At 41.4% G+C, this 18,974-nt stretch overlaps 1 protein-coding gene across 3 annotated transcripts in view; it reads left to right on the top strand.

Moving 5' to 3' along the window:
- Positions 1-9,532, top strand: part of fgf13a (fibroblast growth factor 13a) — a 73,170-nt gene extending 63,638 nt beyond the window's left edge. For all 3 annotated transcript variants that reach the window (XM_079556720.1, XM_079556722.1, XM_079556721.1), the window contains 2 exons: positions 5,611-5,809; positions 7,672-9,532. In XM_079556720.1, the coding sequence (XP_079412846.1) occupies positions 5,611-5,809; positions 7,672-7,808 (336 nt within the window). In that variant the 3' untranslated portion in view covers positions 7,809-9,532. The remainder of the gene's footprint in view (positions 1-5,610; positions 5,810-7,671) is intronic.
- The last annotated feature ends 9,442 nt before the right edge of the window (positions 9,533-18,974 follow it).

An 18,974-nucleotide genomic window follows, 5' to 3' on the forward strand; every position in this document is an offset into this window, starting at 1 on the left:
GGTTTACTTGGTCGAGACAGTGCATGTTCATGAACATACATGGGTCTCATGCATGTAAACAAGCCACACTGGATTTCCATCCGTCCCCCCCTCCATGCGCACTCTCAAACACACTCTCATTCATCCTGTCCTATTGTACATGTTTTTAGTGGTAGGCGAAACCACAGTACCCGGAGGAAACCTACGCAGACGCGGGGAGAATATGCAAACTCCACACAGAGGCCCAGGTGGGAATCGAACCGGACGTTCTGAAGCATGAGAGCTAACCGACGGCCATGTTTCTCATTTTGCATCAGACGCGAGGCCTAGAAGTACCAGGCAAATGACTCTTACAATTCATTAGATCATCTTAATTAGCTGAGCCTAAGCTCGTGCAAACCTGCATGTTTATTATCATTGATGCTGTTAAGGTACTTGTAAGGAAACGGTGCAAATAATATTTTCCAAGGTGTTACCAAGGAGTATTGCAGTGTTGTTCTCAGTGTAAACTAGTGACAGTCTGCTGGGGCAGGAGCATCAGAAACAGAGTGATCAAAAACATCAGTGTGAGGCTGGAACTGCTCAGAAGCTGTGAACAGAAGACAATGAAGTTGAAAACTACTGGTCACACATTGAACTGGAGAGCGGTTGTAGAGATGATACAATTGTTATGAAGAATGTGCAGACAAAGCTATTTGTTGTTAAGCTCATAATAAAGAGATGATAACCCAAGTTAAAATCTTACAAAAGCTTCACTGTTTAAGTGGTCAAATATGTCATCTGCACTCAACACATTCTTCAATTCAGCTGCAATTTAAATTCCTGCAATTAGCAAAGACTGAGAGGGATGCATAAGAAATCCTTTCTGCATGAACTCCATTACAGCTGAGAGTGTAATGATTTGTCTTGTTCCCCTGTTTTTGTATCTTTTGTCTTTGGTCTAGTCCTGTGTTTTATTTTGACATGTGTTCTGTCCTTGTGATTTTGCTTTGCTTCCCTCGTTGCCTGCCTGCCCCGCCCTGATGTGTTTCACCTGTGCCCTGTTTCCTCTTGTATTTATACCCCTGTGTTTCCCTTGTCCTTTGTCGCGTCATTGTCTATGTCAGCCCCGGTTTGTTTGAGTTTTTGGTTACTTCTGGATTTTGCTATTTTAGTTTTTGTCCGTTATTAAACATCACCAGTTTTGTTGCAGTCCTGCATTTTGGGTTTTCTTTTCTTCACACCACCACAAACCATGACAGAGAGTTTTGAACAAACTGATTCTGAAATGCATGTGATTCTTCAGTTGAGCAGTTTATGCCTCAATCTTCTGTCAAATGCTAATGTTTGAAATGAGCACTTTGAACTGGATCTTGGTTTTACATTTTATTCTTTTGCAATTTTTCAAATTGCAATCCAGATATTTGGCAGTCCCCTTGTTTTAGCCACATTTACACCATTTTAAACTTTACATTTTGATTTTAACATGTGCTTATTAAACACTGTGTCAACAATTATTATGCAAATTATATTTTAGTGCCATAAAGGTGATTTTTTTAAATGTATTTTTTTTCCTCAATGAAACTCATGGATGGCATTGTGTCTCACGGCTCTTTGAATCACAGATTTCAATCTCAGACGCCTGGGATGATTAAAAGGACGTTCCATATTATTATTAATTATAATAATTGCATCGGTTTTATGTAGTGCTTTTCTGGACACTCAAAGACGCTTTACATTGCATTATTCGTTCACACCATACTCGGTTATAAAGCAGACCACCATTTTCAAGCAATAAGGGAAAGAAAAAGGCTCTCACCGCTGAAGAAAAGTGTGAAATAGTTGAATGCCTTGGAATAGGTATGAAAACCTTCAATTCAGGTGTTCTTTTTGTACCATGGAAGAAAGTGGTCAGTCAGAAACTCCACATACTTTTCAGAGGTCATTTTCACACCTTCAGCAAGCTTAAAAGGGCCGACCAGCTCTCTCCCCATGACTCCAGGCCAAAATATGACTCCGCCCCCTCCTTACTGACGTCACAGCCTTGTTGGGACATGATGGCCTTTCACCAACCATCCATCACTCCATCCATCTGACCATCCAGGGTTACACGACACTCATCAGTGAACAAGACTGTTATAAAATGAGTCTTCATGTATTTCTTATTCATTTCAAGGATAGCCCCGTTGAGATGAACCATCTCTTTTTCAAGGGGGTCCTGAACACAAAATAACAAAACATAGCAAGTATTGTCACATACATACAACAGTCACATACACATAACAACATAACATCACGAGGTCTCATGTCTTGCTCCCCATCCCCGCCCACCCCACCAATGTCCCCCACTTTCAATACAAAACAATATTAACAATAGGTATAAAGAGAAAATAAAATAACATAAGAAGAGGGATGATAGTAAAAAAAAAGACAAAAGGAATAATAATAATAAAAGGTTACAACATTGTTTGGACATTAGGAAAATGCTAGTAACATTGACATTGACATTTCAGATTATTGTACCAGGATGTTTTGAATATATGTAAAGATGTCGTTGATCTAAGTTCTATTGATATATTATTCCAGTCATATGGGGCTTTATAACGAAAGGCTCTCCTGCCTACCTCTTTTTTTATATGTGGCACTCGATAGAACGGTTTGTCCAGATCTCTAAGTGCGTATGATGACGTGAAAGGAACCATATGCTGTTTTAAATATGTAGGATAATCATATCGAATACATTTATAAATTAGAATAATCCAGTGGAGCCGTCTTCTGTCTTTGGGTTGTAGCCAGTCAAGTGTGTTGTACATAGTACAGTGATGGGTCAAATAATTACATCGAAGCACAAATCTGCAGAGCGAGTTTGTGAGGGTTGTCAGTGGTTTAAGAACAGCATCTGTGGTGTTTTGGTAAACAATGTCTCCATAGTCGATTATTCTTTTCCTGATATCGAGGGTAAAACAGTTGATAGATCTATATAGTTGACCAAGACAAGCATTTACTTTGTTAGTTACATATTCAATATGGTTTTTAAAGTTCTTGGTCAAGCCATAGTCCTAAATATTTAAATTTATCTGTGTTTTCAATCAGGTTTCCCTTTGAATAGTGTATATTAAGGCTCTGCAGAGAAGTGAGACGATTCTTAAAAAGCATACTGTAGGACTTCTTGTTGTTAAGTATCAAATTATGTTGAAAAAGCCAATGCAGCCATTGCTGCTCGTCAGCATTCAATTAACAGTTTGGGGAGGCCCGGATAGAAGGTTTATGGACAGCTGCAAGCCTCTGGAGGGTACTACACCTTGATGTTCGGCAGAGGTACCAGTAGCTTCAAATATCTGTTTGCTGCTTTGTAGCAGCTGTTCTCTCAATCTGATGTATTTGTCTGGCAGAAACCATCCTCATTGTGCCTTTATCTGCACAAACCTGTGTGTGCTCTGAATCAGCCCCAAATCTCTTAACAGTACGATGATTACGCTTAATCTTTCATGAAATATCGAAATATATCTCATACCTAGTCCAAGGCATTAAACTGTTTCACGCTTTTCATCAGCAGAGAGATCCTTTTTCTTTCCCATATTGCTTGAAAATGATGGTCTGCTTAATAATGTGGAACGTTAAGCAGTTTTTCGCCTAACTGGGCTCACCTGACAACTAATCATCACAGGCGAGATTGATGTCAGTGATTCAAAGAGCCTGAGACACAATACCATCCATGAATCCATGAGTTTAATTGACTTGAATTAATCTTTGTTTTTTTTTTTACCTTTATGACACTGAAATACAATTTGCATTATAATTGTTCACGTAGTGTAGTTGTGAAAGACTGTATATGTTCCTCTATATTCTCCTTGTGTCTTAATAAAAGAGAGCGAGGAAAGAAGGCCCCACTACTGTCCCTCAGCCAGGCTCAGGGGGGAATTGTCTCCTGATTAGAGTGGAGTTTTTAGACTCTTCGCACTGGCAGCTCCACAAATTGGGCAAACACACACACACGCACACACCTACACACATACCACCAGACACGTAACCGCCCAGATACACACACATTTTCACTCCGGGGAAATAAACCACTGCCACACTCTTGTAGTATTAATTGGCAAATCCTATATAGGCTCCTGATCCTAAACCAAACAAAGTGCTGGAGTGAACCCTGATGCAGTATGGAGCCTGCAAAATGAACTGCAAACCCTCTGGTCTCTGAGGAGGCTCCCCACAGCCCGTTCATTAGTGGAACTACAACAGCATTAAAAATAAAGCACGTGGTCACACTCATCTAATCTATGGAGAGGTCCTTGTCCATCTGCTATTTTGACAACTTAAGACTACTCTGACCGGAGTAGTTTTGTACAGCCTGGGCAAAATGTCTCTCCATATGCACATGTCAAATGTGGGCGGCACGGTAGCGCAACGGTTCACAGCGGTGCCTTTCTGTGTGGAGTCTGCATGTTCTCCCCGTGCTTGCTTAGGTTTCCTCTGGGTACTCCGGATTCCCCTACCACTAAAAACATGTACAACAGTCAAGGATGAATGATGTGTGTGAATGATTGAATGATGATGGTGGTCAGAGGGACCGTTGGCGCAGACGTGTGTAGTTGCAACAGCGCTTCTGTCAGTCTCCCCCAGAGGAAGCTGAAGCTACAAACATAGCTTACCACCACCGAGTATGGAGTGAATGTACAATTGTGTCATGTAAAGCGCTTTGTGACTATGTCTGTGAAAGGCGCTATATATAAATAAAGATCTTCTTCTTCAAATAAACCACTTGATCCGAGACAAACTTCTCTTGTTTTTTTATTCTTCTAAACCAAATCACAAGACCAAACACATTACACCAAACACACTGATTCCACTGGTCTTCTACCATGAAGCCATTACTGAGACAAATACAAAGAGGTCAGTGATGTTATAATTACAGTATGTTTTCAATGCTGTGGACAACATAGTCTGGGAGATAATGAACTATACATAATTAACAGCCAGGACTTTATCTAGCCTTATGCTTTATTTATGCATCTCACTATCTGTCACATCAGTGTTATCTATGCCACAAAGTGCTGCATTATTAACAGCGGGAAATGTTAGGGATTTTGATTATTCCCTGGATTTCATATAAGGCTGTCTTTTTGTGACTTACTAACTATAGCAATGTCTTTTTCTACACCTTTGACAAAAAATGTTTATCTTTCCAACCAAAAACTGTGTGTCTGGGATTGAATGTTGAATGTAAATGAAGTGTAAAAAAAAACAACACGATTCACTACCAAAATCCAAAATTAACTAATTGGCATGTATGGTTGTTCCTGCAGCAGCGTAACTCACTTCGTTTTGGGGACAATATATTTTCATATTTTTGTTCCTTTGGCAAATGAATATACTCAAAATGAACATAAATGATCTTAATTCAAGTAATGCTCACATGCTTTAAAAAAAAAAATCTAATTTAAATGATATTTTTTCCCTGTAAATGTTCTAAACCTGGACTTGCTCTAATTCCTGCAGTAAAGCTGTAACAAGCATAGACTAAATTGGAACACGCCATTGAGAAACCAGGATCCCCAGTTGTCTCCATCCCACACTCTACTGCACATTGTACTTCTGTAGACAAGTGTTTATTCATTGTGTTTGTTGCCATGCTGTGTGTCTCCTCAGGAACACTTCACGACGGAGTGTAATTTCAAAGAATCGGTGTTTGAGAACTACTATGTGACGTACTCTTCAATGAACTATCGGCAGCAGCAGTCGGGCCGGGGCTGGTACCTGGGCCTCAACAAGGAGGGCGAGATCATGAAGGGCAACCACGTGAAGAAGAACAAGCCAGCCGCACATTTTCTTCCTAAACCGCTCAAAGGTAAATCTCATGCCACTGTTGTTGCTACACGTCAAACTATGGCGCGAGAGCTCATGTATTTCAACTACACTACAATGGTTTTCTTCAATCGGATAATCAATTGGGCTCACATTGTGAAAGAGTGGTTCAGGGAGCATGAGACATCACAAGGACTGGCCACAACAGAGTCCAGATCTGAACCCCTTTGAGAATCTTTGGGATGTGCTGGCGAAGGCTTTGAGCAGTGGTCACACTCTCCCATCATCAATACAAAATGAATGCGACACTGGATCTTTTGACTTTGCAGAAGCTTATTGAAACAGTGTCACAGTGAATGTGTGCTTTAATCAAGACTAAAGGCAACCAAATATCAGAGCGTGTGACCTTTTGTCTGCTGTGCATGTGTGTGGTACATGAAATCTTTGTGCAATAATTTCTGGGAAAGAAATAGAAAAGAGCTTACCCGCATGGTCTTTCTTTCCCATTTAATCCTCACTTAACCCCTTAACATCCACCTACACAAGCACATTTTCTCCAGTTTTTATCCCATTATCCAGGCATTACCCAAATCTAAAAGCACCCTGAACAAAGAGTCGAATTAGCGACGTAAACGAGATGTAAATGAGGATGAAAACGCAACAGAAACACTACAAAAAGACCACAAAAGAGTGACGATAAAGTTACAAAAACAAAACAAGAACCCACAAAAAAGACAAAAGTGATGATAAAGTAACAAAAACGTGACGAAAAAGCGACTACAACGCGGCAACAAGGCATGGGAACATGAGGAAAGAACTTATATCAGTTTTGTAGGGGAGAAAATGCGCTCTAAGATGTAATAATTGAAACGTTGGTGCCGACAACTGATGTAGGTTATACATAAATATTATACATTATTGCTCTAAGTGTAAAGCTCCTGTGTACTGATAAAAATATACATATTTCCTCACTGAGAAGTGATCTCCAGCTCCTCTATAAAATTGAGTTACAACATGCAGAAGGCTAAAGCTCTTCCTGGAGACAAGAATGAAAGATGAATTTGTCTGAGCCGCTCAGAGAGAATCCTCTGTTACAAGGCACCAATTAGGCAGAGCAGTGTGTGTGTGTGCCCGGGAAGCCCTGACTCCCCGGCCCCGCATCTACTGTCTGAGCTCTACTGCTCAACACGCTGCTAACGTCAGCCCAGTCTACTCCGATTCTGTCACTGCAGTGTGCTAAGACTCATGCTGAAGCCTTAAAATTGGTAAAGTTAGACTCTCTCAGATATTAATATTTCAAAGATACTTAAAAATGCTTGAGCTGGTGACATAATCTGCAGGTAGATGTCCTACAACAGCCTGTCTGTTAGATGCACTTACGAACAGACAGGGATGGTCTGAAGTCTAAGTGCTACAGCCAAAGTGTCTGACATTTCTTTAAGAGTAAGTAGAGTCATCAGAGTATTGAGGACAGAGGGATGATGACAGTGTCCTGAAAGCCAGCGCTCAGATTACTAATCATTTTGGTAAAAAGCTGTGGATGCAAATTGGCCTTTGCTGCGCACACAGCAGAGCTAAAGCCCCAGCGACTCCTGAATTTATAATGAAAAACACCAAGAGCCCCCTGTGGAATCTTCAGCTTCAGCAGTTTACACAAAAACAAAGTACTATGGCCTGGCTTTATCTGACTCGATCCTAACTTTTGCTACATTACAAACATGCCAGCAATACCAAACATACTATTTGCGCAATGTGCGATCCCAGTTAGAGCATTTGGATGTGGACCAAACACTTTCACATCAGTCTTTTGCTTTCCATGATCTAATACAGTTGCTGATCAAACTGCTTTGTGGTTTGGCCATTCCTAATTTGAAACTGTCCCTCTTTTTCCCCCCCTTCCCCCAGTCGCCATGTTCAGAGAGCCAACCATCCAGGAGCTGACAGAGTTCACTCGCTCGGGCAGCGGCACCCCCACCAAGAGCCGGAGCGCGTCCGCCGTGCTGAACGGGGGCAAGACGGTGAGCCAGCACGAGTCGACGTAGCGAGGGACCTCCTTTGGGACAGAAACCTCTGAACCTTACCTCCAGCAGAGCGTCATCCACAATGTTTCTCTCTATTCAGGACTATAACAAAAACACCATTATTATTATTATTATCATCACTAAAGGACACTTCCATTCTGGTATTTAACTTTTCTGTTACGACACCAGTAATAAAACACAATGGCACATTTACCATATTCTCTATAGAAAAAAAAAAATTTGAATATCGTTTTAGCTTGAGATTTCTTTCTTTCTTTCTTTCTTTCTTTCTTGCATCCCTCTCGGGGTGAAATTCGCTCATGTTAAAAGATGATTTGTAATTTTTTTTTTCTTTTCGCGCTCATGCATTATTGAGACAGCGGCGAGGTGTCCCGGCCCATAGTGGTGCTGCGGCGGTCTCGCTCTTGCTTCTGTGAATACAAAGCCTCTGATGATGTCCCTGGTGCGGCGCAGTGCTGTCTCTGCTGTGTCCGGCCAGATGGTAGCTCCTCTGCGCTCCCATGCACACGCTCAGACCGGGCCAATGGTATGGGAGAAGAAGCCTGCGTTGACCTGAATTAAGGACAGCGTGGCTCCTGTTTTCTTTTTTTCCTTTTTCTTCTATGTTAAGATGCCACTGCTGCCCCTTGATTTTTTGCTAATTTTCTAATTTTACTTTCTTTCCTGGTTAGTTTTTTTCTGTCCCTCATGTTGTCTCCCCTTTGCCACCGTTCAGTATCCGTTTTTTTTTTCTTTTTCCGTCGGACGTCGAAAGAGGTTTCAGCAAACCAAAGACAGAACGAAGAGAGTCCCTTTAAGCCGCTAAGAATCGAGCCAGTCTAAAGGCAAAGCTGAAATCCTTTTGATGAGATAGTTCATGGTGTGAAGAATGGGAGCGGGAAGTGATGTGACACACTTTGGAGTTGGAAGCGTGCTACATCTTGCGTTTTATTTTATTTTTTGTGTGTGTGTTGTTGTTTTTTTTCCGATATCTGATATGCTTGACTACTGAAGAATGGGATGATTTGAGTGTGTGCCCTTTCCCTTCTGTTTGGACTGTGTTACAATGTCTCCGTCGTCGCTTGTGATCGTCACGTCATCCTTTTGGCCGTCCTCTTCCATCCTTTTTGTCCTCCTTATTGACTGATGCCGCTGCCGTAAAAGAAACACGGCGTGGCCGAGTCCCTTTCCCAGGATGCTTGTTCCATGTGTTTGAGTAAATTTATTGTGGTGACGACATTTTCTATATCAAAAAGAAAAAAACTGTGGACTTTTAGGTGGCTTAAACATTTTATAGGACATGTCATATTTGTGAAAGTGAAAAAGTAAAAAAAAGAAAACAAAAAAAAGAAAAAATGCACAGGGCATGTACAAACACGAGTGTGTACAAAGCAGTCCCCCTTTTGTGGGCCCCTTTTCCTCCAGCTTCATAACTTCTTTCTGGTACTTGCTTTTGGGAGGTCTTTGTTACTGGGCTGCCCCTCCAGAGGTGGTTTATTCTATATTAGGTAAACCTATCTGTTGCATGGGAGAGAGCAGGGAATTATGGTCTAGAGCTGCATGATGTAGGCTATGTGTATTAACCCATGTTGGATTATGTGTTCCAAACAAACCAGGCGACATCTGAGAAAACAACATTGTCAGGCAGACGCTGCGGCTGCTTGGAAACTTCCAGTTGTTAATTATTTGTTGTATACACAAAAATGCACTGAATAAAATGTTTATATTAAGATATACTTTTAAAACGTGTTCTGGGTTTTCTTTCTTATCACCCATATGTCCGGCAATATGTTTACTCAGCTGCTGTTTCATCTTTCTCCCTCAGAATACGTATATTGGCTAAGATGTTCAAGCTGACAGCATCTAATGATAGCACAAATATGCCAGGTTTTAACAAGCTTATTCTGTCTTTGAATATGAATTGAAATGATATAACTATTTTGAGACACTCTTATTTTGAAATAAACTTCAACCCTTATATCTTGGGTAACATTGTTGTGTCAGTGCCACTGCAGAATAATCTATTTAAAGCCACACTGCAGAACCTTCCATGTGATCTGATGCAATGTCACAAGAGCAACTTATAACAACAAGCGTGCCACCAATACTACACGTGGGTTCAGTGAGAGACACCGATAATGGGTCATCAAAATAACACATCTGGAAGAAGAACATGCGTACGCAAAGCACATCTCCATGGAGATGAGCTCATGACGTCCTGCTCAGGTTTTGAGTCAGGTCTGAGGAAAGGTGAGGCCGCTCAGAGCAAAGACACACGGTTTTAGACATATTTTTCACCAATAAATAACTATGAAATAAACGCTTGCATGTTATTCCATTTTTGGGTGAAATGTTACGCAGACTTAAACATAGACAAGCGGAGGGGATATAGAAGGAAGATTGCAGTAATAACCAACACTATAAGCTTGAGTGTAGGCATTTAAACGTTTTATCAGGGTAACTTAGCCCAGCCTTCTGCAGCCTCAGAGCACTGTGGTGTCTGCAGACTGCCTCATTACGTCTGGGGCTGCAGTGGCAGAAGAACTAATAGGCCTGTGTAATATGAACTGCTTCATCGTTCTTGCAGTTTGACATCCCCCTACTCCCTTCATTTCCTCCGCTCATCTCTGAGCTTCCATTCATTAGACCTGCACCATCCACTGGGTTAGAGAAACTGCCTGCCCTTCTCTTTTTCCTCTAGTAACTATGTCTTTAAGTCTTCCCAGGCGTCAGTATATTACAAAGAGATGGTGTGAAGGCAAATGCAGATACACGTCAGAGGCGAGTGATGCTGTTGTCGAGAGTGAGGATCCGACATGTGTATGAAGCGCTCCATATGAGCTGGGATGTATGCTGTACCTGTGAACGCTCTCATTAGCCTTTATAAGTGCCAGACTACTGCCTCAGGCTCACACTGTTACACACATTTGGGCACTTCAGGAATCAGGAATTCAGGAATGTTTTTTATTCAGTCAACTCTAATACCAAAATAAAAGAATTTAGTTTCTACTTACAAGCACCATTGTAAATACCTTTGGAAATAAACAAGTCAATATGCTTTACAGTCAATACTGCTTGCTTCCTTGTCTTTCTTTCTGTCTTAGGGTTGAAAAATCTTGAGAACACCAGAGTTTTTTTGGGAGCTTTGTGTTGTAAAATTAAACAAACTGACTAATTGAGTATTTGTTTCTCGGTGTAATCTTTATTGATACGTCATTTGCTTCCGTCAAATGCATTGTAATCATTACACAAAGTAATTTCCTTACTGTTGTTCACTACAGCAAACTCAATGCAGATCTGCTTTTCAGAAATGAATGCCTCTCCATCTTGGGAAAGAGACAAAGACAGTCAATTGGATTGACTGTCTGACGCAGAAGCCTCCCTGTGGGACCAGCTGCTGCTCACATGTACAGAACATCTTTTTTTCAATCTCATTCTGTTCTGTGTCTAATATGGGCTCGAGTGGAGAGAGACAGAGTAAATAAGCGCATACTTTCTTCACTTTCCACAACTGGAAACCAGGATGTTTTAGGAATGAAGGCGCCATAAAAAAGAACAAAATGTGTTGTTTTTGAAAAGAGACTGACTCAAATGTTTAAAAACATTGTGAACTTCCTACCTCTACCTCTACAAGGTAAGGGTGTAGAGGATCATGCTCTCCACGTATTTTAGGGTGGTCCTCACTTATTTGAAGGACTGTTTGAGGGTCAAGATGTGGTTTTAGGGTTAGGGTTAGAATTTGGTTTAGATTAGGGTTAGGGTTAGGATTAAGGTTAGGGTTAGGATTAGGGGCCCTAACCTTAGGGTTAGGGTCTGGGTAATACGTTATGTCTATGAGTGTCCTCACTAAGATAGAAGTACAAGATTGTGTGTGTGTGTGTGTGTGTGTGTGTGTGTGTGTGTGTTTGTGTGTGTGTGTGTGTGTGTGTGTGTGTGTGTGTGTGTGCGTGCGTGCGTGCGTGTGCGTGTGCGTGTGCGCGTGCGCGTGTGCGCGTGTGCGCGTGTGTGTGTGTTTGCGTGCACGCGCGTTCGTGTGTGTGTGTGCGTGTGTGTGTGTGTGTGTGTGTGTGTTTGCGTGTGTGCACCATTTGCTTCTTCACCCCCAGGCTTTGTGACAAGAACCTAATCCTTCATAGCAGGTGACAAGAGTAGACACACTGGCTGATGCGCCAAAGGCCACTGTCAGGGCGCCAAACTGATGAAATTGACTGAATATATCATCGCAATTCCCCCCCAGTTTATCTCAGTATCTTATGTCCCCTCATCTTCCTCTCCATGTGACCAAAGGTGTCCATAGATTAGCCTGAGCACAGAGGGTCTCACCCCTTTCTCAACGAGAGGCTCCTCTCGGGACAAAGATAGGCACCAAAGAAGGGTCAGACAGCGATAACATCAACTGCAAATAGGAACCAAAGTCAGTGTGTGCAGAGTGTGCGGCCCATTAGTGCAGACGAGTGTAGTACTGTCCCTCCTGCTTCTTCAGTTCCTCGATGTACTCTAAGAATGGATCATTTCTTGCACATTTTTCACAAGCACTAGCAAATGTTTCACAAGTACTAGATACGCAAGATCAAGTACCGGTTCATCATTTCCGATTAGTGCACAGCATGACAAGTGAAAATCTTTGTGCAAAGTATAAGGCCATAACCAAAATAACAAAACTATGCGTCATTTCACACAAGGAAAGCAACAAAGCGCTGCTGCACAACTGCAGCCCCAACCCTGACATACTTCTGCAGTTAGGCTTACAGATATGTGGGGACTGGAAGTAAAGATATTATTAACATTTCAAAAACGCTGGATAACAAATACCTTTAAGAATATTAAGGTATCTGATGCAGGACCGGACTGAAAATAGGGCTTGGTACTACTGTTGCAAAAGTACTCGCCGCAAAGTATACAGTGACTGTGTTCCCTCTGGACTCCAGCACAGTCTTTGGTGTGTGAGCACATTCACACATTGGGGATCGCTCTACTAGACCATTCATCAATGTAATGTGTTTCAGAAGCTGAAAAAGGTTTCAATATTTTTCTATCATTTCAATAGCTGCTCTTTGTGCTTTTTGGATTAATGTACAGAGGGAATCCCGAGTGTTGCCTCACTGCAGTGGATGAGGTCAGGTGTTACGTAACAGGGAAAATGAGCCAGACTCTGCTTCTGCCGCTGCTGTTTTTTATGCAGTCGAGCAATACTCCAGGCGAGCCGTATCTAATATTTATAATTCTCTGCAGTCTCATTTTGTCTGCCCAAGCTCTGCCACATTACAGTTCATGTGCCCCACTATAATACCACGTACAAACTAGATTAGAATAAGAGTCACCACCAAGCATTTGTGGCTCTTGGTGGGAGACGTTTCCCGGGTTTCAGTCGACAATATAAAAAAAAGTATGAATTAGACATACCAAATATCTCCCTCATATCTCTTGTACATGCAGTATATAAAAATGTGCCACAAAATACATCAAGCTCTGTATATCACACTCTTTGATTTTGCTACTGACAATCTGAATGCTATTGTCAGAGTGTATACGATCTGCTGGTGATTTCTTAAGGCAATAAAACAACACTCACAAATTACTGTATGAATTACCTCGACATAAACCATGGGGCAGTTGACACGATAAAACGTGACTTTAAAAAATGAGCCATAAATCAAGGACCATAAAATGTTGCTAATAGATGGTTTGATATACAGTAACTAAGCAGTAAGGCTTGACATTTAGCCAGACTATCTGCACGTGCTACAAAGGCCACATTAACAATTCATGTTTACCACAGAAGACGTTAAGATATAAAGAATCCAACGATTAAAAAGGCACTCAGAGTGTTGGTTCATACTTTAATCTGCCCTGCACAATATCAACACTGGCAAAGTTAAAATATCAAGACCTGCTGTAGGAACTGCTATTTTTATTGAGCTCCTATTGTAGCTCTGTTCTTAACATGAAGGGAAACTAAAACTCCCAGTGGCTACATTTTTAGATCTAACAAACTTTGTGCTGCCCTATTTTGCATCATTTGAATGTTTTTCCTTACATAATAATAACGACATATGAGAATGGGCCACTGCACATCAATCTTCTCTTTATCGTTACTGTCGCACATTCTGAAAGGGTGATCCTTGTCTTGCAAACAATTGCACCATTGTGAGTTTGCTGCTTTTCTGCTGTCTAATCTTTGGTGTTCATCTGCTCTCCTTTTGCCTCAAGCTTCGCACAGCACATCGTCATTTCATTCTTTATCGGTGCTTTGTGGAAAAAAACACTTCACTCACTTCACGACCTGTATAGCCTTGAGTGCATGACGTATTTGTCTTCGGTGGGACTTGTGGAGATGGCTGAGAGGTTAAAACCTATTCAAAGCCCTGAGGTTCAGCATGCCGATATCTAAAGACACTCAACTTGTGAAGCCCAAGAGGCATTATTTGTGGTGTCTAATCAAACCTCCAGTAAGTGATCCAACTCTTCGAACTGAGCAAATCAATTTATGCCTAACGAGTAGGACAATCAATATGGTCGGCTCACTTTGGTGAGATAATTGAGTATGGCGTGTTGCTCTAAATCTGTGACTTCTCATCAGCATGTGGTTGGAGAGTGTTTGCATTTGCAAGCCTAAAGTTTGTTTTACTGTCTGCCAGTCTCAGCAGGGGTTGGCAACAGGAAGACAGTGACACCCCTCACTGCTCATCAGAGTTACTAATGTATATTTGCGCATGGTATGGAAGCAGAGCGCCCATATGTTTGTGTTACATTCTAAGTATTTGTGTGCGGTTACTCAAGCACACGTCCTTTTCCTTTACCTCTGGGATGTAAAACTGTACTTTTACTTTACCTTACCTTTAGAAATGTTACTGCTTCTATATCAGTTTCTGAAACTGTTCTTCGAAAATATCCAAATACTCCTAATATTTGATGTTGTTGTATGTTATTGGCAACATTACTCTTACTTGAGCAAACATTTCGGCTCCTCTATACTGACCTTTATGAACATGGGGACACCAATTGCACAATTATCTGTCCATTATGAGGATGACACTGAAAAGTCCTGAACTGTTTGTAGCCGTGTTACTCCTGGAGGCTGTTTAGAGGCAGCTACGCATCAATTAACAGAGAGTAAACAAAACAGCATGCAGGAGCTAATGGAAAGTCTTTTTTCTATGGGTTTTTGTAGAATACTATGATATTACATGAGTACATCTTTCTGTGTTTTATAGTAAAAACAAGACATAAAAAAATATTGAATGCTCTGTATTATAATGATGTGATTCACTAAACAGCAATGTAATATGTCTAAACATGGCAAGGCTCTCTTTCATTAAAGGCTTATGTCCCTATTTTGGAGATTTAGGAGAATTGGGTCCCTGACGTGCATAGAAGGAATCAATGTGTTATGAGCAAAATGGCAGGCGAGGTCCCCAATAAATGAAAGCTTTTCACATCGAGATCAAGAGGGTGGCGGTTTATTAAGAGGCGTGAAAAGTGATTTCTGCTTTGCCCATCTATGACACCCACAGAATATTCATAGTCCTCAATATGACATGGGTTAACAAGGGAAAGACGAGAGAGGGTGGATTTCAAGAAACGGGGGGGGGGGCTTGTCGTACCACGAGGCCCACACAAAGATGGTGGTCGCCATGGTTACTGAGCCGTTGTGGCTGGGGGTGTTCTCTTGAGCCGATGGGAGGCAGGCAGCTGGCTGGTTAAACAGCAGCAGATGGATCAGCGCAGGTTTCCAGGAGCCATCAGCCAGTTAGGCAGCGACGGTTCATCCGATGTGTCACATCACAGTTAGCTTCTGCAAGGCGCACAGCTGACACCCAGGGGAGGGGTTAGCCACAGGGACATAACAAGATTTTAGCCTTTTATGTGGCAGCAATGTAGCGCACAACACAACAAAGACGCCAGGCCATATTCATGCTATAATGTGGTCTTCCAGACAGGAGCGGTTTGATGCTAAATGGGGCAAAGAGCTAATTGACATGACAAATGACTGAGGGGTTTGTCGCATATAACATCAAACGTGAGTCCAATTTAGCATGATGTGAGAAAAGACCTATAGTACGTGCTGTCACTCTGTATCTACATAAAAACAACTACCGACTAGGAATGACTATGTCTTTAAAGGCCCTGTCCCTGTTTTTTTTTCTTGTACTGTAGCGTGCACATAAAAGGTTTTTCAGAAGAACAAGTGTTGACCTGGCGTTTGTCTGTTGAAGAGCATGTGGTGTACAGACCGCTGCCAAATTCAATCAGCAAATCACTGCAATTGTATCAAGGCAATTTACCATGATTTTGCAATTACAACACTACATGCAAAATAACTATTGCGCTTCTGTTTCTGTTCTGTCGGCCCTTATTTTCCCAGAATGCCTTTTTAGTGCTGTTACCGAGGCGACCGTGATTATAGTCCGCCACCATGGCACTGTTTCCAATTAGAACCTGGCCTAAAACCAAGCCCAGTGGTGCCAACTGGTATCTGAGCCGTACTCATCGCAGGCAGAAGAGCAGCGCAGTCGTCCTGAGACTGAAGCTGTTTGGAGATAGAGGGGAGGACAGTGGAGTGTCCCAAGAGTGTTACAGTGCAAATGGACAGGCCACAAGATAAAGCAGCTCTTAATGCTTGGATAGAGCCATTTGGCTGATCTCAACTAATGAGTGTGCAGCTGTTACTCTCAGAGGAGGTTGATATAAGAAAATATAGTTTGATGAGTATCAATATCGAGCCTGGTAGGCCACACCCACTCTCTTTCTGTTCAGTTTAAAATAAAGAGCGGAGTTTTGTATGCCAGAGCCAGGCTATGTTTACACTGTTTTTTCTGCTTGCACAAAACATTAGTATTTAAGGTGTAAATTTAAACTAATCTTTGTGTGTAATTAAAAATATCCTTATTCTTACACGTAGGGGCCAACAGATGGATCAGGTAATCATGCAGCTTCTAGTATAAGGCTAAAAATAAAGTAGCTGCTAGTTATTAAAAACATGCTTTCTAGTTGAGGCAGTTTTAGAATTGAAATCTTCATGTGACGAAGTTTAGCTGCCCTTTTTTGCTGATGTTGATGTCTCTCGACTTCACTGTATAGATGTACTTGGGATGTACTTTATTTTATTAAGAGAAAATGCAATGTATTCTTTAATGCATTTATGTTTGGTGTTTTTCTAGTTTACACCCACTTTAGACATCATTTAGTCCAATTGCAATCCTTTTGTCGACCCGGTTCTGTCCTGATTTGATCTGGTCTGGTGGGTCAAAGGTAAAAGGGCAAATATTTTAAGGGATAGTACTTGGAAGGTCAGATATGTTTGGGGGGCACTTGGCATGAAAACGTTGGTATAGAGCTTAAATGGAACCAGCTTGAGCTAGTCTCATGATACAATAGTCTTTCCTGAGTAATCAAAAACTCGCTTTCCCAAATGGTCCAATCCTTCTAAACAAGGCTCTTTTAAACCAGCTTGATTTCAACTTTATTCCATTGCTGCATATGCTGGTAGGATCACTCAGAATGCATGAATGAAACAAAACTCTACTCCAGGTTGGGTTTTCATGAGTGAACGGTCATTTTTTTAAACATTTTATGGTTCACAAATGAACTGGAAGAAATGTGAAATGTGTGTACAGCTTATACTTGCTATCTTGGGTAAAATGTCAGAATCGACCACAATCTCACAGACAGTTCAACCACGGCAACCACAGCACTGTTCTTTTCCATCACGCATCTCATCCATCTCCGCCCTCGTGTAAAGCAGGGGGAATAGGAGCAACAGCGGCATTAGGCCCATTAGAATATTTCATTTCCTCTGGCAGGTCAAATGAAAATGTATTGCCGTTATTAATAATGTGCTCGCCGGGTCCAAAAACAGCCGTGCGATGACAGAGATGGAGTAGGTTGGATGTATTAGCCTAAGAACCTCTTGGTCCCCAAGCTAAGCTCAAGTATATCTCCAGAGTTGCATGTACATATAGTGTGCTATAGTTTAATTGGTACATGCAGAAGCTGTTCATGTAAACTGGATACGTGTAGGGCGCAATATGGCACTGTATGTGGTCCCTGTATTGATTCATTCCCAAAGATATCATATAATTCATCATCTCTGTGGAGCAGGGTGTGTTTTCCACACAGCCATAAATCACAGACTGTAATTGCCCACTGCTGGAATTATTTAGCACCAACTACAAGGCAGTAGACAGAATCATTCAACAATCAATAATATAATCAGCACTTCACACAACAGCAGGTTGTAATGATAAATGACAACAGACTGACAATTGTTAAATGATAAAATATATACAGTATAGTAGTTAAAAAGTATGCTACAAAATACAGATATTTTGTAAAGGACTCTGACTTAATGGATTTTTATTAAAAAGTATCTTAATCTTTTGAAGAACAGAGTAAGGGTGCAGCTTTGCTGTGTGAATGCTTGCTGGGAAACATACTTTGTATGCTTATTTAGCAAAAAAAAAAGTTGATTTACTGCAGTTTAACAAGTTCAAAGAAAAGTTAAAAATGCTTAACAGGATGCTATAGTAGAGGAAATATAATCCACCAAAAAACAACTAAAAGAGCTGGAATGAGCAGTTAACACCTGGAACCTGATCTCTGTCGATTTGGTCAAATCTGATGCTAGTGCTGAGGCTCGCTGACACGGCACTACATGAAACCAGTCCCACTTACGCATGGACTTTGTTCAACAGTCACTAATTACTCTGTTTCTATGGACAAACGTTTGGATATAATGCCAATTTACTGGGTTTATGTATTGTAGCATGCAAAGGTCATTCAAACAAGCTTCCTGTTTCCTGACCTCTGACACCTCCGGGGAAATGGTGTCAGGGGTCACCTCCAGTTTCTCAGGTGCTCTGCCTAAATACTTTTCATTAATACAACATAGAAATGAATTACTAATTCACCGCTCTTTTTAATAATAAGGTCTTACAGTTGAATTGGTCTTTACATGTCTGAGTTGACAAGCTTCTCAAAGAGCTGCCCTGGGGAGGCTGCCGGACACGTTTTGGTTCTCCTGTCAAGTGCTTCAGTCACTGGTTTCTTTCTGTGCAGGGGTAGAAGCCCAGTCAGCCTGTAGCCTACAGCTAACAGCGTTAACAGATACTCTGGTCATTTGAAGCCCAGGCACTAGGAACACCAACTGTTCTCTGTCCTTTTATTTTATTCTGTCCAATAAACTGG

The sequence above is a fragment of the Gobius niger genome (genome assembly GCF_951799975.1).
Source record: "Gobius niger genome assembly, chromosome: 5".
Lineage (NCBI taxonomy): Eukaryota > Metazoa > Chordata > Actinopteri > Gobiiformes > Gobiidae > Gobius > Gobius niger.